Raw genomic sequence first — 25,954 nt, forward strand, 5'->3', positions numbered from 1 at the left:
CTGATATCCAGCCAGTCATCCCACTTCTGAGCCTAAATTTGCCAGAAAATTTGAGTCTCCTGAGCTCAGGGAAAAGACTTCACTTCCTCCCCAGAAGGGAGAGTCCTAACCCTCTGCTTGGTAGCCTGAAACCCTTCTGGATTTGCCTGCCTGGCTTGGAGGACCATTGATGCCCAAATCCCCACCCTATTCCCACCTCCCCCTCTTTTTATTGACACAACATTGAAATCAAAATAACTCCCTCTGATAGTAATTTTCCTTGCTCCCAAAACCTCAGATAAAGTTTTAGGCCTGCAAGAGTTTAAATCTCTTACTTTACAGATGGGGAAACCAAGGCCACAAGGGTTCACTCACAGTCACGCAAAGTTAGGGGAACCGGATCTCTTCATTCTCTAAGTGGTTTTACAGTTCACCAAAATGTTAGGGTCAGCTAAGGGAGGCACTCCCGTGCCAGAAAGCTTGTGCTCCCCCCCAGACCCATCTCCCTCCATGCCTTTAGTCACGCTGGAGGCAGCCAGAAATATGCAAGTAAGACAACGGGCCTCCTCCACATCCCGCAGGCTGTCTCACCTGGCCTGAGCCCAGAGGAGCTGTAGTTCTCCCTCCGGCCCTCCTGGGAATCTAGCAACAACACAGGGGAAAAGCCGAGTTTTCCAGATGCAGCTATTAATTACACAGGAAGTGGCTGGGGTAATGCGAGTGTTTATTTATTGAGCAGGTGAGAGCAAGACATGGCAAGCCCAGGAGATAGGCAGGGGGCAGAGGCATGGGATGGGGAAAGACAGATTGGAGAGAACCGCAATACAGAGCCATATTTTCATCTCCTCATACCTTCTTGAAGGAACTGACCTCAACCCAACCCGTCCTTCCTCAGAGTCTTGGGGAAGGACAGACCCAGGGAGTCTGTGCACAGCTGCCCAGCACAAAGTAGAGGAAAGGCCCCGCGTCAGTCTATCTGCCTCCCATTACCTGTCCTGGCTCCAGTGACCTAATGGGCCCAGGATTTCCAAAGCTTCCTCATTCCTGCTTTCTCTAAAGGCTTTTGGGAGACCAGTGTCCTCCTGTGCCTCCAGGCAAGATGTTCCATGGTGCCCCCACATCTTCATCAGTCTGCTCTTCACCAGCTCTGCCCCTCAAAAAAGGACCTGCCTGGGCAGGCCCCACCCATCCGTCTTAGCCTCCATCACTGGCACACCACCACCCCAGTGGGAAGCCCTTGCAGTAGCCAGTCTATGCCCCCAGGAGGGGCCCTGGGCCTGGGTTTTCAACCAACTGCTTCCTACCCTTCTAGGGCTTGGGGCCATACTGCTGGCAGTGTGGATGCTTCTGGCCCAGCGGGGTGGAAGAGAAACATGGCTGGGCTACTGGGGCCAGATCTGCTGACAGGCAATCCCCTGGTGAATGCATCTCCCCCAGAGCAGAGTCGGGGTGCACAGTTCCCGCCAAGAGGCATGAATCAGGGGCTCAGGGGCTAGAATGAGGCCTGAGGGAGAGAAGACCCAGAGAAGGAAAGGTACTCCTCTTCCCCAGTCCCCTGCCCACCTTGATCTAATGCTCAGGCCTAATTGTCCTTTCGCTCCCTCTTCACCCAGTTAAGACTTATTCTTTTGCTTAGGATGGGCTAATGGGTGTGGGGGGGTGCTGAAGGGAAGATTTAGAGGCCCCCTCGGGGTCGGACATTCCCGGATTGTATCTTCAATTCTCATATTTGTGGTTTAAACTGCAAGGTTGGGAGGGTAAGTATGTTTTTCTTATACTGAGTGTATACATCTTGGAGCTGCTACCCTGCAGCATCTGGGAGGGAACAGGTGGGCAGGAGTACGCCAAACCCACCGGACAGTGCCCAAGCAGGACCATTGTTCCTGTCAATTTGGGAGTTTCCTTGTCCTTCCCATGTCCTTCCCCTTCCCCATGTCCCATCACGAGTCTGCCCCGGCTCCGGAGCTCCAAGGGCAGGGTTTGGCACCTAAAGGACTAGCAGAAGCTAAGCTGCCTTTAAAGGTCACCGTGGTAAAAATAGAGGATGGGGTCATGGAGGGGATGGAAAACACCTGACACTGGCCAAACATGGCCCTGCCAAGCCCTGGCGCCAGTCCGGAGCCGCCTCAGCCTGGCTTCCCGGCCTCCCTGGGAGGCGCCGGCCCTCACACTTGGCCCTTGGGGCCGCTAAGTTGTCTCCTGCCCTTCACACCTCCAGGGTTCTGAGGCCGGAGAGAAAGCGGGGATGGGGGGGAGGTGAATCTCATCCTTGGTCCCAAAGAGCCCAGGGCTTGGGGGATAGGGGGGACTAGCTGGGGACTGACTGCTCCACTAGGTGGCAGAGTGGTGGAAAAGAAACCCAGAAAGGCTTGGTTCTTCCCGACTGGGGGAGTGGGTGTGAGTCAGGAGACCCTCTCCAAAGGGGAGACTGGGGAAGGGGAGGATGCTCCCAGTTAACTGTCCCTTCCTGGGAAGGTACCCAAGGTGCAGTTATGGGCTGACGTCTCCCACCCAGGCCGCCCACCCTGAAGCCCCCACCCACCCACCCCAGCATTTCTCCCTCCCCGCCCCCAGACCAGTGGCTTAGGAGGTACAGGAGGTCTCCGAAGGGAGGCTGCCTCTCTTGAGCCGCAGGCTGCCCCCATTCCAGCCCCGGGGGCAGATGTTGTAGCCCCGGATTCCGGGGGACTTGACTCCCGAGTCCTCAGAGTCCACGTCAGAGTCTGTGGGTGAGCGGCTGGTGTACAGCTTGGCAGGAGAGTGAGCCTGTGGACCGGGGGAGGCCACAGGGCTCCTGAAGCCCAAGGGTCTGGTGGCCCCGGGGCTCCTGGGGCTGGAGCAGGAGCCTCCGGCTGGGAGGAAGGGCCGGGGGCCGTCCCCCAAGGAGGCTGGGGACGAGGTCAGGGGGCTCTTCAAGATGGGGGAGAAGGTACCACCAGGCAGGGAAGAAAGACGATGGCCGTCTCCCAGGGGGCTCTTCAGAGGCGGGCAGGGGCTGCCCAGCCCCCGGGGGCTGGCAGGGGGGAGGGCCTGCACGGTGGAGAGGGGCCTCAGCCACTCGGCCCCTGGAGATTTGGGGGAGGAGCAGCTCTTTCGGCGGGCAGCATTGATGATGTTCCTGGCAACCAGGGCCTGCATCTGGCGGCTGCTGCCCTTGGGCTCAGCCTGCATTGGGGACAAGGAGCGCTCGCTCCAGGAGGGGGACATGGGTGGGGGTGGGGGAGGGCTGCTTGTGGTGACCATCGGGCAGAACTCTGCAGGGCCCCGGCCCACCCAGCCGTCTAGGCTGCTGGCTGGCCTCGGCGAGCTGGGGGTCTCAGGAGGGGAGGTGGGGCGGCATTCCCATCTTTCCTGGGGAGAAAGCAAAGGGAGCAGAGGCTTGTGTTAGTGGTGTTCCTCTCAGGGTCCTTGCTGGGGGTCTGGGAAAGAGAATAAACCTATGGCTGTAAAGTGTGTCAGACTTGCCTTTCTGAGCCTCCCCCCCCCCCCATCCCTGGGAGTTTACTCTTTGTCCCAGTGGTGAACCAACAGTATTAACTTAGGAGGGACCTTATGGTCATTTATTCTGACCCCTTCCTTTCACAGAGGGTAACCGAGCTCTGGGCAGCTTGGTGCTGCAGTGCGTGGAATGCCAGGCTGGGAGCCACTCTGGGCAAGTCATACCACCTGGTTTGCCTCAGTTTCCTCATCTGTCAAATGAGCTGGAGAAGGAAAGGGCAAAGCCCTTCAGCGTCTTCACCAAGAAAACTGCCCAAAGGAGTCACAAGGAGTCAGATACCACTAAAACGACTCCCAAAATATACCAAAAACCCTAAAGGACGTAAATACCTTGCCCAATGTCACACATTAGTGGTGCTCTACAAACTGTAATTCATCTACTGCCTTAATCCCTAGTCCTCCCCCCAGTACAGATGATTAATAAAAGCTTCAAGTCCAATCTGACACAGCAAGAATGCCGGATTTGGAGTCCACTATTCTCTGCCCTGGGTGACCTGGAGCAGTCACTACCGCGCAGAGCCTCAGGCTCCCCTTCTCAAAGTCACTAATGCTTTTTCCAGCTCTACATCCCGTGGCCCCGGGCTGCGCCTTTCAGGGGGTCTGCATTTTAAAGAGAGCCAGAAGAACTCAGGTACAACGTTGTTGGGGAAGCTGTCGGGCGCTGGGGTGGGCCATCCCTTCCAGCCCATGGAGCTTCCCTGGGCATTTTAAAGGTAGGGGGAAGTGCGGTGTGGGAGTAGCTGACATCCCCAGGATTCATATCTAAGGCCATGCCCACCAAATTCCTCTAGGCTTTAGCAAACACTGGGAGGACTGGGTCTTTGGGGATAATAGATTTTTTTCTGAGGTTAAAGGGAGGGCCCAGCAGTGACCCAAGGTCTGGACAATGTCCAGTGACTCCAGCTTTCTACCTACCAAAGAAATCAGGCACTCTCTCTCCCCTGCCCACACACACACACACACACACACACACACTCCCCCAATTTCCAGTGACATCATAGAGAGGAGAGAACATTTTCCATCTGTTGCAGGACAGTTTTATCCTTTCCTGCCCCAGCCCTCCTCTACTGACCCAGTCACTTTGAGAACCAGGGAAAGATGAAAAAGGAGGGACAGATCCTGAGCTGGCCTGTTCTTTTAGAACCAATGGGGGACTTGGGGTGGGGTCATAAGGGAACTGGAAGGAACCTTTGAGATCCTTCAGTTCCACCTAATTTTACAGATATGGAAACTGAGGTCCTGAATGGCAAATCATTTGTCCAAGATCACCAGCAGAATAAGGAGGAAAGCCATAACTCAGACATGATGACATTGTAGCTGTGAAGGAAAAGGTAAACTGGATTGGATTATTTTTTCTGAGCAATGAGACACAACTCTTTTTTTCTTTTTATCCCTAGAGTCTATGACGCAGTAGAAGCTTAATTGTTGCTTGATTGACTTTCCCTTCTTTTAAATGGAGGGAGAAATTTCTGGTGACTGAGCAGGAATATGGATGGTACCAAAAACTTCATCAGGAACCAAGAGGCTCAATTTAGGACTATAGAGTGGATCAAACAGCTCAGGCCAAAAGCACTCCGTTAAGGGGATCTCACATTGGCGTCTCCTCTGGAATAGAATCTGCGATCGATGGAGACATGGGCCCCAATCACAGACGGGCAACTGGCAAACTGGTGTACCATCCAATCCGTTCTGGGTTATCCTCTTTCAGAGTCATTCTCAACGACTTTCAGTCCTGTACCGGATGTTTTTGATAAGTATATTTTTCCAGCTCAAGGACAAACCTTAGAAAAATCACGGTTGTGATCTGGAGGTCATGATGGGTTAAAAAAAAACAAAGGAGTAGGTGCAAGAACAACTACCAAAATATGATGAGGTCAGATGGGCATAAAGCAATTAGGGGTCCAAGAGCTTCAGGAACAGAAAGATGGGATGAGGCGATTCCTAATCAGCAGAAGGTAAGAATAGAGAAAGATGGATGGTTTTAAGGGTCCAGACTTTGCCACTGATCATTTCCAGGTTATGGCTAAGCAAGACCTATACTAAAATTCCTCACAATGTTTTGTAAAGTTACAAAGTACTCACTCATTGTGCTTTTCTTCAGTCACTTCAGTGGTGTCTGACTTTTTGTGATCCCCTTTGGGGTTTTCTTGACTAGCGATATTGGAATGGATTGCCACTTCCTTTTCCAGCTCATCTGACAAACAAGGAAACTGAGGCAAATGGGGTTGGCACAGCTAGTACATAAGTGGGCTGGATTTGAACTCACGAAGATGAGTCTTCCTGATTCCAGGCGCAGTGATCTATCTACTAAATATTATTAAGGATGATCATTCCTACTCCTGCCCTAACTCAGCTCCAATCCTCAGGAGGACAGTTTCATACTAAAGTGTATCCAGTCAAACAGGAGCTGCCAAACCTTCAGCTTCGCACCCTCTCAGGACCCAGCAGTGGCTGATGCATCCAATCTTTTATGCAAAATTCAGGATCTGCCCCCCAAATTGAATAGTCATAGATAACCACAGAGGAGCTCTACCATTTAAATATAGTATTGTTGACACGAGCCAAATGCTGAAGTTCCTCGGGGCCATGGCATTCAGGTCAATCTAGAAGAGCTTCCACCTTAGGGTAGAAGGAGCCCTGGGTCCTCCAATCCAGCTTCTCGCTCTAACGAAGGATCTCCAGACTATAGAAAGGCCCTTAAGCAAGATTCATTCACACCCATGTATCTGAAGCTTCCCATGCAGCCATACAGACACTGAGATGGATGCTTCAATACTAAAACAGGTAATGGCTGGCACGGGGACCAAGGGACGCCTCTGACCTGAAACATTTAGGTTCTAACACCCAGGGATTGAAGCGAGAGCTGGAAAAAGCCTCTGTCCTAAGGAACTCAGGGACCCAAACGCTTCCTGAGCCGGTGACACGGATCACTCCCCCAGTGGGGCAGCCAGGGCGGTAAGGACTGAGTGCCAGAAAAAGAGTGGGAGCACCCAGGTCTGACTTGGCTCATCTCCCAGAACAGGCAACCGCAGGCCTGCCAGGAGCCGAAAGGTGGGCGCAGGAGGCCACCTACGGTATCTGAGTAGGCGCTGCCCAGCGGGCAAGAACAGGCTGCCTGTGGGCCGGAGGGATTTCTACAAGGCCACAGACATGTCCACAAAGTTGCAGCCCACAGCCCGCTGGGGTCCCAGCCCTGAGGCCTGCCTGAATGGGAATGAGGACCAAGAGGGAGAACCGGGTAGAGCCAGGCCAAGGGTCTCAGAGCCACTTACCTGCTGGGGTCCTCCTCCCACCCCAACTCAAAGAGCTGCCCCACTCCACCATTGCAGTTAGAGGGGCTAGCAATGCTCTCTGGAGAGAGAGGGGGTCCCTTCCCTTCGTCCCAAGTCCCCCAACGTGGGAACAGAAAGCTATTTGACCAGCTCAGTGCTTTGAGATCTTCAAGTACTCTCATACTGAGAGCTCATGGAGGAGATATAACCCTTTATAAAAGCTCTTACTCCAAAACACACCCACACACACACACACACACACACACACACACAATCACACACACTATCACACAATACATACACATTTCTTAGGACTCCATTCAAGTGGTGAGCTAGCTATTGGATTTTTTCCCTGAGGCAGTTGGGGTTAAGTGACTTGCCCAGGGTCCCACAGCCAGGAAGGGTTAAGTGTCTGAGATCCCATTTGAACTCAGGCCCCCTGATTTCAGGACTGGTGCTCTATCCACTGCCTCACCCAGCTGCCCCTGGCTATTGGAATTTGCTGTTTTGTTTTGTTCCCCCCCCCCATCCTGAGCCCAATAAAGGTAGAACATGAGATAGTAGTGGAGAGTCAGAAGAAAAGGGGACACTGAAGCTACAGAAAGCAGAGCAGAGGTGAGAAGTGAACCAGGTTTGAGATGTATTAAGAGGCAGAAGAGGCCAACGGGAGCAGCACAAACCACAAAGCAAGAGTGTGTGTGCAGGGAGTGAGGGGGTACTTTGAATGAATAGCTCCATGCCTGGAGGTCTAGGCAGGAAGACTTCCCATGGCAAAGTGGTCCTGCTCTCTATCCTGGAAGGGGCTCTGTGTGTGTGTGTGCAGGGCTGGTGACAGGCTCTGAACCATGTTCCCATCCTCTCTTTCCATTCCCTCAGTGGAATGAGCTCATGAGGAAGGCACCCCCAGTTCCCATGGAGACACTCCGGAAGCTCAGCGTGGGCTCCCCAAGCTTTCAGGAGTCCAGACCTCGGGGGAAGGAGGATTCTGCAGATATCCCTCCAGCACATACCTCTGCCCCTCCAGAACTTCACTTGAGATAGACTCCCTAGAGGCGAGAACCATCCTTGTGACACAGCCTCATCCAAGTCTTTGTACACTAACGCTCCATAAAATTATAGAATGAAATAGCATCATTTGCTCCATTTCCCTCACATGGAAAATACTTAAGTTGAACAACTCAAGCTCTGAGAAGGGGAGTAACTGGCTCCCGGTCACACTGAGGCCGAGGCTAGCCCCCAGGTTTCCTGGCTTCCTATTTAGCATCCCTACCATTCCATTACCCTTCCTCTCATCCCCCTGGAGAACGGGAAAGGCCACAGATGGCTTGGGGCAGAGTGTCAGGTGTCTCCAGATCCCCTTGTCTCAGCCACCTAAGCCTTCTACCTTCTTTGGCCAGCAATGGACCCACCTACAATCTGGTCCCTAATCACCACTAAGGAAAAAAGTTATGTGGCCATAATCTCAGATTCCCACTAACAAAGGTCATAAAGATCAGTGCCTTGGCTCCAGCCTTAATTCATTCTGTCCCAAAGACTACTGTCTGACTTGGACTCCCGGGCCTTTGAGGAACAAGACCATGTGACCTTCAGAAGCCGATTCCAGGCCCTTTTTGTTTCAGAAAATACCCCCTGACTTCTAGCTTCAGTCCCTCTGACGGCCACATCCCTCTTCAACTCCCGCTGTCTCCTCCAGGGGCTCATCCTGCCCTTGGAATGCCTTCTCCCAAGTTCTAGCCCAATCTAGTCATCCCCACAGCTTTAGGCCCTCACACTGGGCCTGACTGGGCCACCCTTGTGCTGGGGGGGCTGCTGACATAGCCCACCACAAAGGAGCTCCTGCTAGTTCCTACAGAGAAAGTCCAGCTGAGCACACAGCTAGAAAAGCAGCTGAGATTCTGCCAGCAAAGCCCCTTGGGAAATGAATGCCTGGATTTCTCTTTCCCTCTAACCACTCATTCACATCTGGCTCCTCCTCTGGGTTCTCATCCCTGAGGCTTCCTTTAAGGGGACCACTGCTAGGAAATGACATCACATCCCAAACTATAGGATGGGGACATAGGTGTGAAGGACACAGAGAGGATTCAGACTCAGGAAGAACTGGAGCATCACAGGCGAAGTCCTTAACATGCAGCTGGAGACGCCTCCCTGGCCTTCCGCATTGTGCAGAGACAGTGTCCGAGAGGAGGAAGGACGAAGAAAGAGTCACCCAGAGGAGAAAAGCCAAAGTTGCCCGGCCCCCCTCTGAGGGAGAGGCAGCAGAGAAGAACAAGGCTGAGAAAACCAGAAGAGTTGTCTGAAGCAAACATGTAAACGTTTCACAAAGCTAGAAGTGGAGAAGGCAGAGACGGCTGGGAGGAGAGACCCAGCAGCAGCAGCAGACAGGAAAGGCATCAGGACTCTCTGCTCATAGTCGGGTCCTTCCCGCTGTTCTGTCAGGTGATGTAGGATGACCCCTGCTCCACCCCCAATAGTCTGCTGGCCCTGCAGTGGGTGAGAGGAACTGCCCAGCGGGCCCTGGCTGCTTGGTGTGCTAGCTTGTCTGTCTCCCAGCAAGACGCTGGGGTGGGGGGGGCGCCTCCCCAAGACCCTGCATGCTCCCTGAGTCCTTTGGCTGGGGCAAGGCCTTCCCCTGCCGATTATGGACTTTCCGGCCTCCAACCCGATTCGTCTCCCTCATTCCTCCAGCACCCTCGAAGCATGGTGGGTGGTGGGATCCCCACTTGGGCCCACAGCCAACCCCGTTACTTGAAGCAGAAAGAAGGCTTCCACACCTGGGGCTCAATCCCCGCATTCCGAGTAGAGAAGGAAGGTCTGGGAGCTTGGCCCTTGGCTCTCGGAGACCACGCCCGGGAAGGAGACACCGGGGAAACTTCGCCCCCGAAGGTGGGGCTGCTGCCGCTCGTCTGGCTGACATCTTGGACGAGCCCTCCCGGGCCCAGCGGTGAGGGGCACAGGCCGGGCGAAGAACGGGCCGCCCGAGGCAGGGCGGGAGAAGGGGGGAGGACGGAGCCGGGTGGGCAGGGGGCCAGCCTCCCCACAGGTTCCAAATCGAGAGACACCGGCTTGGCAGGGGAGGCTGCTCTGGCTGGGACCTTGGCCTGCTCCTTGGAGGGAGTGAGCACGAAGAGCGAGGACTGCAGCTGGTAGGGCTGTTGTTTGGGGGGCTCTGCCTCCCTGCGTGGAGTCCTGTTCTCCGGCAGGTAGCCGTGGTACAGAGACGCAGGGGGGGTTCTGGCTGGGCTCCGGCTCACCACTCGGAAGCCCCCGGGGAACCCCGGAGCGTTAGAGTATTTCCAGGAGGGAGGCAGGGACATGGTGGGAGACGGGCAGCGGGCCAGCTCCGTGTGGCCTGGTGACTCAATCACGTACTTCTCCATCCGGGACTGACGTCGGGCGTACAGTTCGGCTCCCTTGCCCGTGGCCTCAGTGAGGTTCTGGTTCGGTTTTGGCTGAGGCTTGGCCCGGATGCTGGGCGACTTCAGGCAGGAAGACCACTCCGGGAGGGCATCCTCGGAGGTGGGGCTCGACCAGTCCCGGGGAGGGGGCTCGTTCTGAAAGTTGGACGCTTCCGCCCCAAGGGCAAACGGCTCCTCCTCGGGGCCCAGCTCGCCCTGGTCTCTCTGCTTCCGCTTCTCATCAGCCGTCTGCACCAAATCCAGGAGGTCTGGGTTGGGGGTTACTTTGGGCTTCTCCACAAAGGTGAACATGGCCTTCCTGTTGCCCCGGCGGGCCATGGACTCCTCCAGGATGCCGGTCTTGGTGGCAGACGCTGACCGGCCCTCCCCGTAGCTCGGCCCCTTGAGAGGTGCTGGCTTGTGTTCAGTGCCCGGGTACAGAACAGAGTACGAAGGGGGAGACCTGCCCCTGGAGACCGGAGCCGCGGTAGACAAGGTCTCGGCGTAGGTGGGGGGCGGAGTGAAGTTTGCCAGGGGGCGTTTTTCCAGGACCGGACTTCTGTGGCCCATCCCAGGTCTCTCCATGGTGGGGCTGCTCTCTCTCAAGGGCCTCCGCTCCACCATGGGGCTTCTCACCATCACGGAGTGCCTCTGAAGCTGGGGGCTTCTCTGCCCCAGGCTGTGGGCCCCGGCCCTGGGGCCGCGCTCTCCCAGGGGCCGTCTCTCCACCATGGGGCTCCGGTCCAGCTGACTGTTGGTCCCTTGAGACTGGACCCCAAACGGCCTGGCCGTCCTGTTGACCACCGACTGCGGCCTGGCCAGGGTGAGGTGGACTTCACTGTGCTGCTTGGGGGCTGAGGTGCCGACCGCCGGTCCGGACGGCTCCGGGCCCGCTGCCGGGGCACTGGGCTTGACATCGATGACCAAGACACTGGACCTGACATCGGACACATTCGCGGTGGAGCTGGGGAGGACCTCCGAGCGGGGACTGGCCCTGCTGTTGGGAGGTACGACGCTCGGCTTTACGTCGTTAATCAGCGCACTGGAACTCAAGTCCGGGGCTGCGGAGCGGGCTTCCTCGCCCCCGAGCAGAACGCCGGGCTTAAGGTCCGCCTCGGGGGTGTCCCGCGGCCCCTGGGGTTCGGGCGCGCTCTGCTGGGGGCCGCAGACCGGGGCCTTCTGACCCGCGTCCGGGCCCGGGAGGTTCTGGTTCACGTCGCTCACTGGCGTGGTCTCGCTCAGGGAAGGGTTCTGGTTAACGTCCAGAGTGAGGGCGTCGGCCGCCGAAGGCCCCTTCGGAGGGTCCTTGCTTTGGGAGAGGTGGAGCCCGTTGGCCGTGAGTAAGGCTGCGTTCTCCTTTAAGTAGACCACCAGGGGAATCTCCTCCTCCTCGCTGGCCGCCTTCTCGAGGGCTCTCTGGGTCAGGACCCCCGCCTTCTCCCCGGGCCCTTCCATGCTGGAGCGAGGATTCCCTGCCTCCGGGGCCCGGACTCCAAGGGGCGAGGCGGGGCTCGGACTCCGGCCGCGGGGTGCGGGACTCAGGCAGAGCTCGGGAGCATGGTCCGGACGCCCGGCACTGGGAGAGCCGTGCCCGGGGAGAGGCGGCGGCCCCTGTCTCCCTACGCTCTCGAACGTGAACTCGCTCACTCTCTGCCGGCGCCGGTGGAAGAGCAGCACCCCTCGGGAGTTGGAGCTGGGAGGAGTGGTCAGCTGGGCAGCGATGCGCTGACTCTGCGCTCTGGCCGCCGTCAAGTCCTTCTCTGTGAGGCTGGCGCTCCGACTCAGGGCTAATCAGGAGGAGGAAAAGAGAGTCCCGTTAGTGCGAACAGTGAGTTAGAAACAGGCTACTCCAGGGTTGCGCCAGATCCCGGGGAAAGCCATGGGCGGAGCAGAAAAGGGATCCATTTCTACACTGATCTAAGGCCGTTCCGCTCACTCAGTGGGGAGGAGGGGGAAGCCTGGGGTGGGGGAGAGGGGAAGGGGTGTAATTAGTCCAAGCACTGTACCCATTTTACAGATGAGGAAGCACCTATGAATCAATCGGTCCAATCCCTTCATTTTATAGATAAGTAAACTAAGGCACAGAGGAACTAAAGGGCTTGCCTGGGTTCACGACTCCCCATCGGGGTTTGTTTCCACATTCTCATCACCGTGCACAGCGGCAGGTACAAACTGACGTCTGCCACGCTGAATTAAAGCCAAAACCCAAACCCAAACTTTTAATTCCAGAACCAGCCCTTCCCGTCTGAGTATATGCCCTCCCCAAACTCAGCGCGAGTGTGGACACGAGGAACTCTAATAGCTTAAAGCTGCTCCGAGCCTGGGAGACGTCGCTCCCGATACACAGCAGAAAGGAGTGGGAGCCGTAAGAAAGGCCAGGACAAATTGCTACCCAAGTCACAGGGAAGAAGGCTTCGGGGAAGGGGCGGCGTGTGAGCCGGACCTTGGAGGAGAAGTCAGCGTCGCAGCCACCCCCAGGGCTGGAGGAGACAGAGGAAGGATGGGGGTGGGGGAGCTGAGGTGACTTCAGAGAATACCAAATCCCAGCCCAGCGTCACTGAGCTGTGGAGCTTTTTGCTTCCTTAGCCACCACAACCTGGGATCCCATGAAAACCACTAACTGCTTCACTGGACTTCAGGTTCCTCCTCTTTAAAGTGAGGGGCTTCAGCTAATTGATCTCTAAGGTCCTAAAATGGAATGTTGCATTATATGTTCTAAGGTCTCAGTTCCAACATTATGTATTTCGAGTCCTCAGACACTCTTTTTACATCCGCTTTGCTAAGGATGCTGGGCTGAGAAGAAATAAAGTAGTCATGTGGAGAACTGGCCGTTCCCACTAAGGCCATTTTGGAATTGGCGGCCCAAAGCCAGCGTTCCGGAGGAGGAGGGCCAGCCTGCGGACACCTGGGCTGTTCACAGGTGCAGCAGCAACAAGAAGGAGCCGCCACAACAGAGGCCGAGGAAGCAGCTCCGCCAGCAGCAGCCAGACTTTCACTCTGAATATTCAACTATTATATTCAAGCTAATATATTCTTTTTTTTTCCTGAGGCTGGGGTTAAGTGACTTGCTCAGGGTCACACATCTAGGAAATGTTAAGTGTCTGAGACCAGATTTGAACTCGGGTCCTCCTGAATTCAGGGCTGGTGCTCTGTCCACTTTGCCACCTAGCTGCCCCAAGCTAATATATCCAAAGTAGCCTGGACTTCCAAAGTACACAACAGGCTGCTTAAGTGAAAAAGTGGGTAGGGGAAAGGGCAGAAGGGAGGGCAGAGGAAAAAGTGAAAGTTAGGGGATCAAAACTAGACGTGGAAAGCTCCTCAAAATGGTTAATCCATAAACAAAAAATTGATGAGCCCAGGGAAACTTTTAGAGTTTATCTGTTCAAAATTCTTGAAGAGGCTACCAGACCGCAAGTGTCTTTAGGGGGAGGGCCATGATTTCTCTGCTCTCACTTCAGAAGATTCATCATTAATTCAGTGTGGTTACTTTTTCCACTGACACAGATCATGATCTCTCCACACCTTATATGGAGGTTTCAAAAGCTGCTCAGGTCAATTGACTCAAGATAAGCCCCAGAGTTCACCTGGTCTGGCCCTCAGGTGTCCATCACCCCATCCATCACTGGGGCCCTTTCCAACTTGGTCGGCAGGAACAGTTTGAGCTTGTACTACACTAGTATGTCTTTGATACCCCAAAGTCTCTTCCATGGGGAAATGTCAGAGGATGACAAACCTTAATATAGAAAATAGAAAGGGACCAGAGAGATTCGGAACAAGGAAGAATTTCATTTTATCTAGTCCAAACTTTTACCTTCTACACAAGGAACAGGCCCACAGCTTTGAAAAGGTTTCTCTAAGGTTAATTAAGGGCCATCTTGTAGTCCAGCCTCCTTACTTCACAATACTGGAAACTGAGGCCCAAAGGCCCAGGCAGGGCTAGCAGCCCTTTCTTTACTAAGCGTGTACATAAGGGATACTCAGCAACAGATGAGGAAGCCAGTTAATCTACCTTGACTCCCAGGAAGGAGATAGATATCCACATCTCTATTTACCCCAGAGGAAATGAGAGCCTGTAGTGGGGAGTGCCTGACTGTGGGTCACAGAGCAACAGACTACAGGGTGACTGAACAGGAAACCTCTAGCCCCAGTTCTGGGATGTCTAGCTGAGGTTTTCCCATCCTCCTCCTGCCTCTCTGAAGTCAGCTTTTCCCTGAAATCACAGGAGGAAGTGAGGAGGCCCTAGATGAATGTACCTTGCTCTTCCCACATAGCCCAGAGTGATTATATGGAAAAGGAATTCAGTGAAAGATTTGGAAAGGACTTAGGTTGCAACTTATTTGATTTCCACCCCCCATACAAATGTGCTGGAGGAGGAAAGAAGGCAACCATAGAACAGCCCAGAGTTCCCCTTTTCTCTGGGGTCAAGTGGAAGGTCTCCAACAAACTGCCTTCTGTTCTGCCCCTCACAGTGGATTCTGGAGGAAGGAATGGCCATCACTAGAAATGCCATGCTAATCCCCAGGGCATTGACAGGAGGGAGCAGCCCAGGAGGCTCCATTCCTCTGGGGTCCATGCGAAGCCAGGGTGGGTTCGAGGCTTTCTCCCTCATCCAGGGCCTAGCTTCCAATACCAGAGAGCAGTGCTTAACACAGACCATGAGACTGAGGAGCTGGCTGGTCCCACTCCCTCACTGCGTGACCCTGAAGCAGTGAGTTCTTTTCTGGGCTTTAATTTATCTGTCTCCAAATGTTTGGCGTCTGTTATTTCCAAAGTCCCCTCCAATGCTGACACTCCGCATCCAGGAGTCCAAGCTTTCATCAGAGAAAGATGGTCATGGACCAGGAAAGCTGGCCAAAGAACGGTCCCTTGGGAGTCAGAAGCAGGGAGGGCCCGGAGGAAAGGCAGGGAGGTGAGCCCGGAGGGCAGCGTGGAGAATTCTAGGAAATGCTTCTTCACAGGCCGGTCACTAGCTGCTGGAGCCCGGTCAGCAGAGGCCACGGGGAGGGTGGGAGAAAGGCAGGTCCACCAGCAGCCAGTCGGTGACCATGGCATCAGGGCGATAAACAGAGCCCAGGCCTGAGTTTCAGGGAACAAACTGACCACCTGCCAAGACTAGGAAGGAAGTGTCCCCTGTGCAACCTCCCGTGGGGACCCTGAGCCAGGGCTTCATTTGTTTTCCTTCGAACCCTCGCCCCCTCTTCCCCAACCCCTCGGATTGAGAGGGAGAGGCAGGATGCTGAATCCAGACTGGCCACCTCTCCCAGGGCCTGCCCGGGCATTCTCACCCCCGCCCAACTCACTCCCAACAAGGAAATGACACATCGGCCTTTTCCCAAAGGGAGGCCTCTGGGGCCAGAGGCCCAGCCCCTCCAGACTCCTTGGCCGCCAGGGCCTCCCGAGCACTCAGCCTCGGGACCTCCTGAGGCTGCCAGGGAGGCTGGCCCAGCTCTGGGGAAAGATGCCTCTTTGCAGACCTCTACTTACAGCTGCAGCTCATCAGTGCAACGGGTAAGAGCTACAGAAGCCCAAGATCACAGGTTTGACTCTGGGCTGGCATTGTACCATCCCCAGGCCACAAGCTGACACTTCTGACCTCAGTCATTTTGCAAATATGTGCAGGTCCCAGCAGGGCCTGGTTCTGGGACAAGAGCACAAACCATTCCCACCACTAGAGACACAACATGGCTTTCGGTTGTAGGGGGAAAAAGGCACCCAGGGCTCAGTCTTGGCTCCCCCCTTACTGCCTGGGGGACCCTGAGCAAGCCAGAACCTTACCCCTCACCCCTCATCCCTCCACCCCAAAATCAGACGGGAATAATCAGCATTTTTAAGTGTCCATTTTGTGTCGGGTTCTGTTAGGTTCAAGGGATAAAAAGGAAGTAACAAAACACTATCTGGCCCCAGGAGTACCATTCTATGGAAGGAAGGGGAGCAGAGCAACAGGTCCACATGTCAGTAAATACAAAAGATGGATGAGGTTTAAGGTCTTTGGAGAGGGAGCACTGAAAACTGGAGGGAATCAGAATGAGACAAGACTTCACGTAGGAGGTGACACTTGAGTCTTTTTTTTTTTAAGCTTTTATTATAGAAATATATGCATGGATGGTTTTCAACATTCACCCTTGCAAAAATTTTTTCCTCCCTTCTCTTCACCTCCTTCCTTAGATGGCAAGTAATCCAATATATGTTATACATGTGCAATTCTTCTATACATATTTGCACAATTATCATGCTGCACAAGAAAGACCTGATCAAAAAGGGGAAAAAAATGGGAGAGAAAACAAAATGCGAGCAAACAATAACAAAAACTACGTTGTGGTCCGCACTCAGTGCCTATGGTTCTCTCTATGGGGCACTTAAGTCTTGAAGGGAATAAAGAATTCCAAGAAATGGATGTGAGGAGGGAGACTTCTACTGGCACGAGAAAGAGCAAAGCATGGAGAGAGGAGGTGGGAATGTCCGTCATGTACAGGGAACAGAAAATTGGCTGGAATGTAGAGTGTGTGAAGGAGAGTGTTATGAAATAAGGCTGGAAAGATAGGTTGGAGCCAGATTGTGAAGGATTTTAAATGCCAAACAAACTAATATTTTATCTTTACTGCAACAGAGAACTCCTGAAACCTCTTATTCAGAGAATGATGTGGTCAGATGGAAGAGGATCAATCAATGAATCATTTCATCTCCATGTCCATCCTCCCATGACTGGAATATACCTCCACTTATTCATAAATTCCCTCACTTCCATCATGAAGCATTTTAAGTACCACCTTCTACTCAGTGCCTTTCCTGATACGCCCCCACAACTCTTCCCCTGTTTCCCTAATTTGCATTTAACAACCTCATATTTATTTGGATTTATATAATACTATCTCCCCTCACAAAATGTAAGCTTCTTGAAAGCTTTTGTCTAATGCTAGTATATACTAGCCATTTAATAAATTTTGCTCATTAAGAATGAACTAGAGGGGCAGCTAGGTGGCGCAGTGGGTAGAGCACCAGCCCTGAAGTCAGGAGGACCCGAGTTCAAATCTGGTCTCAGACACTTAACACTTCCTAGCTGTGTGACCCTGGGCAAGTCACTTAACCCCAATTGTCTTCAGGGGGAAAAAATGAACTAGAAAAGAAAGAGATAATACATGTTCTACTCATCTCACGTGGTGGTATATAGATCTCTAAATTAACGAATGTGAAAACATTTGAAAGCATATAGAAATGCTACTCATACAATCTAACCTTACCCCACCCCCTCATCCCCTGTTTTAAAAAAAAAATAGTTATAAACTTGTGCCTAAATTATAGATCCAGAAAGTCTTTTTTCAATCCACTTGGAAATTTCCAACCAAAAGCCATTTGCTATTTGCAGCAGATGAAGTTTCATTCATGGCCAGATTACCAGTGGCCCTGCTCATGGTTCTTTCTTGTTAAATTTATTATTTATTAGATACAATGGAAGCACTGGAGTGTGCACTGGGTGCAGCTTTAGCTGGTTTTGACTTTAATCCATTCCTAGCAATAGCAAGAATGAGAATCACTCAAGAATTCACTGCCCAGTTCAGCTGTGGCTTGAAGTAGAACAAGGCTAAAGGCTACAATCACCGTGTACTTCCCTCAGCCCAGCCATAATGAAGGTCAGTGTTTGCTCTATTTCCTGGGCAGAAAAGAGGCAGGGGACATCCAAATTAGGTCTCATCTTTAGAGACCCTGGTGGGCACAACTAGGCTGCACAGCCCTTAAAGGGTGGGGCCTGAGGCAGAAAAACTTAATTTCAAATCTGACCTCAGACGCCACTATTTGCCTCAGTTTCTCTATCTGTAAAGTGAACTGGAAAAGATGGCGGCAAATCTCTCCAGTTTTTTTTTTTTTGCCAAGAACCCCCCCCAAAAAGGGGTCACAAAATGTCAGACATGACTAAAAATTACTACAATAACAAATTAGAGAGCCCAAGCTCCCTATTTCTGAATGTCAAGGCTTTCTCATTTCCATGAGGTTCCAGCTGCTTGTTTATCCATCAATTGTTTTCAAGACCAGGGGGAGACTCACTGGACACCCTATAAAAGTGGTGATTGTGTAGCTTTTTTCCCCATGGTTCATTTACCATCACATCCTGTTACCCCTCCATTTAAATTGGTTAATTGACCTTTTAAAATGTACCCAGAAAATAAATTGCCTAATAAAATAAATTATCTTGTTTAAAAAAAAAAAAAGAAATGCTAGTCATCATCACTAAAAGAACACTCATGTCCTATTAATGAGACAGTTCAATGTAGGTTAGAAGAAATTTATATTCTAATCCTTCCTCACCATTTACCATCTATCTGTAACCCCCTCTCTGAACCTTAACTTCCTCTGTTGTAAAAATAAGAGGCACTTAGCACGTGCAATGCACTGCCCTAAGGACTGAGGGTACAAACAAAAAGGCCAGACAGTCCCAACTCTGAAGGAGCTCCCATTCTAATGGGGAGACAAAGCATAGAAAGTTCCATCTGCAAGTCAGGAGGAAAGATCCCGCGGTCCTTAAGAGGCAGAAAAGTAGATGGCAATGTCTCTTCTTTAATGTCACTTCCACTGACAAAATGACATTCGTTTCTGAGACTAAACCTCGGACAGTGCCAAGGAAGAAACATTTTTCTCAGGCTCCGTAGTGGCTGCAGCTGTAGCCTCTGTAAGAGCCAAAGCCCTGGACACCCACCATAAGCCTGACTACTGGACCGATGGGTCCGGGGCTGGATCCTAGGGATGTAGGTGCAGGATGAGGTGTAAAGTTCCCACTCAGCTCTCTGGCCAGCCCTAAAGAAAGCAGCGAAGGTCCATCAATCCCAATGCCAGAGAGGGAGAGAAAGAATTGCATAAGATCTTGCCTTGGTCCAAAATTCTGATTTTATTCTTGGGGAGAACTCTCAGTATGAAAATTCCCTCTACTGGTACAGCTTGATGGCAATTCACTTTTGATATATTGGAAAGTTAGAGGGCAGCAAGATGTTATGAAATCTTGAGCTTCTGGGACCGTGGATTTAGAGTGAGTGGTTAGAGGCCTTAGAAGCCATCTAGCCCCTTCCCTTCATTTTTACAAATGTAAAAAGGCTCAGAAGCTTGCATATGGCCATCTAGACAGTTTGTGTCAGAAGCACAATTTGAATCCAGATCTTATACTGCCGTTCTTAGGATCATCTAGCACAGGGTGGCAGAAATGAGAACAGGTAGAACTAGAACACTAACCATCATCTAATCCATTCTATTTTATAGAGGAGAAAAATGAGATCTAGAGGAAAGGAAATGACTAGACCATGATCACCTAACAAGCCAATCATGGAAGACGACTACAAGGGAAATTATTAACCTCTTACATTCTATTAAGCTTGCCTGCAAGGAGCTAAAAGCACTCTAGCAACCCTTCCTCACCACTTCATGGGAGAATGGAGGAAAAAAGGATATGACTACCTAACTCCACCCTTCCCAAGAACAAATATGAACCAGAAACATGACATCACTGAGAGGGGGTGAGGCAGACTAGCAAGGTCATTTCCTCATCTCCTCCACCCCCCTTTTCATGCATGTATTGTTATTAACTCCATGTTATTCCCCCCTTTTAGAGTCTGCTTCCCTATTAAGGAATGTAGAGATAATTTCTAATATTAATGGAGACCAAGTCCATAAAGCAGCTAAGTGATTCATAGAGTAAAGCGTCTAGAGTCAGGAAGACTTTCCTACCAGCTGTGTAATCCTGGGTAAATCACTAAATCCTGTTTGCCTTCGTTTCTTCATCTATAAAATGAATTGTAGAAGCACAAGACAAACCACTCTAGTATCTTTGCCAAAAAAATTCCAAATGGGAGTTAGATGCGAATGAATAAGTTGTTAGTAAGGGGCATTAAATTTGGAAATCAGTGAAAGGGAATGGGCTGAGGCAGATCCCCAGGAATGTGTCTGTGTATACATTTTTTCGATAGTATTTTATTTTTCCAAATACATGCAAAGATAGTTTTTAAACATACATTTTTGCAAGACTTTGTGTTCTAAATTTTTCTCCCTCCCTTTCTCACCTCCCCCCTCACCAAGACAGCAAGCAATATGATATACATTAAATATGTATCCTTTTAAACATTTCCACATTTGTCATATTGTGCAAAAAATCAGACCGAAAGGGGAAAAAATGAGAAGGAAAAAAAATAAACAAAGCAAAAATACTGTGCTTTGATCCCCATTCAAGTCTCCATAGTTCTCTCTGGATGCAATTGATATTTTCCATTCCAAATCTATTGGAAAATAAAGACATATATTTTAAATGGAGCACACTAGAGAGAGAAAAACTGAGGATCCAAGGGAAATGATCAGTCCTTACAATCTGCCATCCCTATCTACAATGGATCAGCCCTCCCTCTGTTATCCACCTGTGTCCTACCAGTCACGCAGCCAAGAAATTGCCTCAGTAGCCGTCAGATAAAGGAAAGATGTGTGGAGGTGAGTATCCATTGCATAAGCTTAAATCATATGCTAAGTGAAATGAGCAGAACCTGGAGATCATCGTACATGGCAACAACAAGATTATACGATGATCAATTCTGATGGACAGGACTCTCCACAATGAGATGATTGATGCCAATTCCAATGATCTTGTTATGAAGAGAGACATCAGCACCCAGAGAGAGGACTGTGGGAACTGAGTGTGGATCACACTTTTTGTTGTTCACTTGCATTTTTTTTCTCATTTTTCCCCCTTTTTAATCTGATTTTTCTTGTGCAGCAAGATAATTGTATAAATATGTATACATATATTGGATTTAACATATATTGGATTACTTGCCATCTAGGGGAGAGGGTGGGGGGAAGGGAGGAAAAATTTTGAACACAAGATTTTGCAAGGGTCAGTGTGGAAAAATTAACCATGCATATGTTTTGAAAATAAAAAGCTTCAATAAAAAATAAATTTTAAAAAGCTTAAATCATAGTTTTCAAAGTTTAGACTAGACACAGGCACCCTGATTCCAGAACCAGTGCTCTCACTTATAGGCATTCTCCCTGGAGACAGCTTTAAGAAAATTGGCAGCTTTCTACTTCCCATGATAATAAGAGCTCATGGATAATTAAAATCCCTGAGGAAGTCCCAAAGCTCATTTTGGCTCATCTTTCCCCAAGCAGCTATTCCACCAGTTAGTGTACTGCTCCCATTTTAATATATTTTGTGTATATCTAACTATTATGTATTTTACGTTTATTTGTCACTCCTCTCCTCTGACCCCACATAAGCTCCTGGAGGGCAGGATTGTCATTTTGTCTTTGTAACTCTACCACCTGGAATGTAGTAAACACTTAAAAGCTTGTTCAATTGAATATTTATATCTACCATATGTCCTTTGTTAGACACTAAGGAAAAGAAAACCTAAATAAAGCACAGTTCCTAGTTCTCTAGATAGGACAGTCTAGTAGGGGAGATAGAGCATAAATTCAAATATCAGAATCAGAAGTGTCATAAAAAAAAAAGGCTATATAGGACATCTGAGGGGGAGAAAGGACTTCAGGATAGATGAAACTTTAGGCTTTGAGGGCCATTTAAAGTTTGAAGGATAGGAGAATAAACTGAGCTAAAGTATAGCCTAAAGAATGCTGATCACCGTCAAAAAGTCTGTTTGAACTCCAAATCTATCATGTATGACTTTGAAAAAGACTCCTTGCTGCCAAAGCAGAATAGTTATTGCACTCTCCCCCTTTTTTGAACCAGATCTGTGGGGAAACCCTCCAACAATTCAGGTCAACACCTGCTCTATAATTTAAAATATTCGAGAATTGGGGGGGACACTAAGAAGTTATTTACTGGGTCCCACAGTCAATATGAATCCAAGATGGGACTACAAGCCAGGTCTTCTAGACTCTAAGGCCAACTTTCCATCTATTCACTGCACTACAGCTGCCTCTCAGTACTTGGTCCCATCCAGAATAAATGAGATAATGGTCATAAAAGCACTCTGGGATCATAATACACTATAAAACACTGAGATTCATTGCTTTTATGAGCTCTGGTCAAAAATAAAGATAGATCCCTCAGTGGCCAGCCCTCTGTAACGACCCTGTCAATCTTGTTCCACTCAGCTTTTCCTAAGGACCCGAAGTCCTCAAACTCTCTGCCAGCAGTGCCCAGGTTCTGTGAAAGAAAGGCCTGCTAATGGCCTCTGTGACCAAGGAGGTGACTGCAGTCTTAAGATAAGACTAGCTAAGTTCAGAGAGGTTTCTTCAGCTTGGGGCTGACGTCTGCAGGGATAGAAGCTTATAGATTTAGAGTGTGTTGGAAAGGACCTTAAAGTTCATCTCCCCTAAATGCCCTCCTTATTACAGATGAAACCCCAGAAAATTTGGGTGATTTCTCCCAAAGTAAGATAGGCAGTAAGTAGCAAAGCTGGCGGTCAAACCCTGCCTCCAGATCCCCTGGCCTTTCACTCTACCATGGTGCTGCTCTTGGAGGAAGCTCCCATACCAACAAAATTAAACATCCTTGAAGTATTATTATTGTTGTCATTGTTTTGACAGGTGGGGATGAGGGAAAGGCCCTTCCAGGGGAGAGGAATGCCATGAGTCAGGAAGATAATCATCAGGAAAGTATAAGATAATCTGTTCCTGAATCATTTGGACCAGGCTGGGAATCAGTACCCAGTGAACAGTGATCTGGCAAGGGGGATACTCCCAGAGTATTCAGGTGACCACATCAGGGCATGCTTCCATTGGGAGTTTGCTGCCCCCAATCCTGACAACCAAGGAAGCCCGTTCCTCAGAATATGTTTGTCAGACCATTGCTGGGATTGATTGATGCATATTCAAGGTCTTGCTGACATTCTCTTCCACATGTCCAGTCCCTTGGGGATGTTGCCAGCTGTCTGCTTTCCCTCTCCTTGTGGTTTTTTCTTCTTACCAAAGCACCCTGGCCCTAGAAGCCGAGGCAGGGCACTGCGGTACATTCTCCACATGCTTTGCTAACAAAAAAATAAATAGCTGGGGAAAAAATGTAGGAGGAATGATAATGAGTTCTAGATGTGACCTAAACAGACCCTCTCCAGTGTAAACAGGAGGGCCCGTTCTTGGCTGTGGGAGCACAGGACAGGCAGAGCCCAAATCCATGGGGAGGCTGCTGGCCATTCTTCCCAGGAAACAGCAGCACCCCTAAGCCATGCAGGACAAACCTAGAGGCCAGCCATGAATACCACCTTACCACTTCCTGGCTGCATGTTCCCTGAGAATGCAGCTGCTGAACATCCCTGAGCCTCTGCTTCCCACCTGCCCATTTGCAATTTTTACCAGCTAAGAAGCTGGGTGGAAGGAAGGGAAGGCAGCTCTGCTGAATTCTGCCCTGCCCATTTCTCTATAAATTCAGCCCCACTGAACAACAAAATAATGGACTGAAAGGGCTCTTACAAGGTTACCTAGGCTAATTTCCCATTCAGCATCACCCTCAGGTGGTAACTGAGCACCTGTTTGCACTCCTCCGGTGACAGGGAGCTACCAAGGCAACCCATTCTGTTTCCTGAGCAGCTCTGTAAGAAAATTCTTCTTTATATAGTCAAAATCCGCTTCCTTGTAACTTCCATCCCTAAGTCCTGGCTCTTTCCTCAGGGCTCAGACAATGTTATTCCAACATGGCAGTCCTAACATAAAGGGTGTCCCATAGTCTCAGGCTAAAGCTTTAGTAGCTCAAAACTGTCCTCAGGCTTTGGGGACACTTGGATAAAGAAAATGACCATATTACCCTAATTCCAATCAATCATACATACTAATAAAAGCTTTGGAAAAACACGACCTGGGTCCTAGTGACTATACAACATAGCACTATGGTGATTACAAATCAATGCTTCTTTCTCCGGAAAGAACTCTCTCTCTCCAGAAACATCTCTCACCCCTGAGCCGGGGTAGAGATGGAGAGAGGACGGTACCAGCATGCAAGTGACAGAACCAGAGCCTTCCATAAAGTTGGCAGAAACCCTTGAGATTTGGTCCAGCTCCCTCCTTTTCAGAGGAGGAATGTTTAAGATTAAAGAAAGTCCAGATTAAGAAAGTGACTTATTGAAGTGAACAGAACAAAAGAACATTGGCCAAGTAACAAGAAGATTATGAGATGATTAACTATGATAGACTCGGCTCTTTTCAACAATGAGGTGATTCAAGGCAATTCCAATAGACTTGTGATGGAGTCATCTGCATCCAGAAGGAGAACTAGGGAATCTGAATATGTATCAAAAATAGTATTTTCACCTTTTTTTGGTAGTTTGCTTGTTTTTTCTTTCTTGTGTTTCTTTTTCCCTTTTGATCTGATTTTGCATGCAGCATGATGAATATGGAAATAAGTTTAGAAGAATTGCACATGTTTAACCTATATTGGATTGCTTGCTCTTTTAGGGAGAGGGCAAGGGGGGTGGGGTAGAGGGAGAAAAATTTGGAACAAGGTTTTGCAAAGGTGGATGTTGAAAACTATCTCTGCATGTAAAAATAAAATACTATTTAAAATTTTGTTTTAATTAAAAAGAGCATTGTACACAGCAATATTAAGATTATGGTGATCAATTCTGATGAATGCAGCTCTTTTCAACAGCAAGATGATTCAGGCTACTTACAATGTTCTTGTGATGGAGACAGCCATCTATACCCACTAAGAGAGGACTGTGGGGACTGGGTCTGGATCTCAACATAGTATTTTCACTTTTTTGTTGTTTACTTGCATTTTTTCTTTCTCATTTTTTTCCCTTTTTGATCTGGTTTTTCTTGTGCAGCAAGATAATGTAGAAATATGTATGGAAGAATTACACGTTTAACATATATTGGATTATTGCCATCTAGGAAAGGAAGTAAGAGGGAGAAAAAAAATTGGAACACAAAGTTTTACAAAGGTGAATGTTGAAAACTATCTATGCATATGTTTTGAAAATAAAAATCTTTAAATAAAAAATTAATTAAAAAGAAAATTATTTACTCTAAGATTCTATCTACAATCTACAGGCTCCCTACATATTATTGGAAGAGTAGAAGGAAGCTCCCACTCCATTCCACTAAAAATCTATCTCACGATAACCTAAAACTGCATTTGAGATTCATTCTTTTGCATTGTTTCCCCATTCATGTTTTTAAAATGCAAATTATGCTGGGGAAGCAGAAAAAATATTTTGTCTGCATTCTGCTGAGGTAGCCAATCCCCCTGAGTACCCCAAGTCAGGTCACCAGAAGGTAAGAGAAATACCTTTTTGAAATAAAGATGAAAACTATAATCTTGAGAATACCACAGGGCTGGGTATATCTGGGTGGGTATCTGTAGGAGGGAAGAGTACAGAGTCCTACAATTCTGGGGTGGGGGGCTCTCATTCCTCTCTCTTCCTCTTATCACAATTTCTAGGTTTCTGCTCTGGAGACATTTACAATAGTGGAAAAAACATTCCCAGCATGGAGGCAGATCTGAGTTACAGCCCCATCTATGATTCTTGCTAGCCACGTATCTCCTGATTGAGTCAGTTTTAATCATTTTTTATTGTTGTCATTGTGCAGTCATATCCAACTCTTCCTGATCCCATTTAAGGTTTTATTAAAAAGATACTAGAGTGGTTTGCCAATTCCTTCTCCAGCTCATTTTATAGAAGAGGAAATTGAGGCAAACAGGATTAAGTGACTTGCCCGGGATCAAATAACCAGTAAGTACCTGAGGCTGGATTTGAACTCTGGTCTTCTTGGTTGCAGCTCTAGCACTTATTTATTGTGCTGTCTAGCTGTCCATTTAATACCGTAGACCAGGGGTTCTTAAACTGTTGTCCAAGAATTTGTTTTTGCTAAATATTTATATAACTA

The 25,954-nt window shown here is 49.6% G+C and overlaps 2 protein-coding genes and 1 long non-coding RNA gene across 5 annotated transcripts in view; 2 read left to right on the forward strand and 1 right to left on the reverse strand.

The window, feature by feature from the left end:
* The window catches only part of RBM22 (RNA binding motif protein 22), a 42,180-nt gene extending 36,036 nt beyond the window's left edge, over positions 1–6,144 (forward strand). The window contains exon 13 of the transcript XR_012486651.1: positions 3,565–6,144. The gene's annotated coding sequence lies outside the window, so the exon portion shown is untranslated. The remainder of the gene's footprint in view (positions 1–3,564) is intronic.
* The window catches only part of SYNPO (synaptopodin), a 69,869-nt gene continuing 44,599 nt past the window's right edge, over positions 685–25,954 (reverse strand). For all 3 annotated transcript variants that reach the window (XM_074291782.1, XM_074291783.1, XM_074291784.1), the window contains 2 exons: positions 9,521–11,931; positions 685–3,330 (listed from right to left, as the gene is read on the reverse strand). In XM_074291782.1, the coding sequence (XP_074147883.1) occupies positions 2,563–3,330; positions 9,521–11,931 (3,179 nt within the window). In that variant the 3' untranslated portion in view covers positions 685–2,562. The remainder of the gene's footprint in view (positions 3,331–9,520; positions 11,932–25,954) is intronic.
* On the forward strand, positions 10,219–12,877 carry LOC141556884 (uncharacterized). Its single transcript, XR_012486652.1, has 2 exons — positions 10,219–11,972; positions 12,374–12,877. It is a non-coding gene; the product is annotated as an uncharacterized LOC141556884 (long non-coding RNA).

This window comes from Sminthopsis crassicaudata, chromosome 2 (assembly GCF_048593235.1).
Source record: "Sminthopsis crassicaudata isolate SCR6 chromosome 2, ASM4859323v1, whole genome shotgun sequence".
Lineage (NCBI taxonomy): Eukaryota > Metazoa > Chordata > Mammalia > Dasyuromorphia > Dasyuridae > Sminthopsis > Sminthopsis crassicaudata.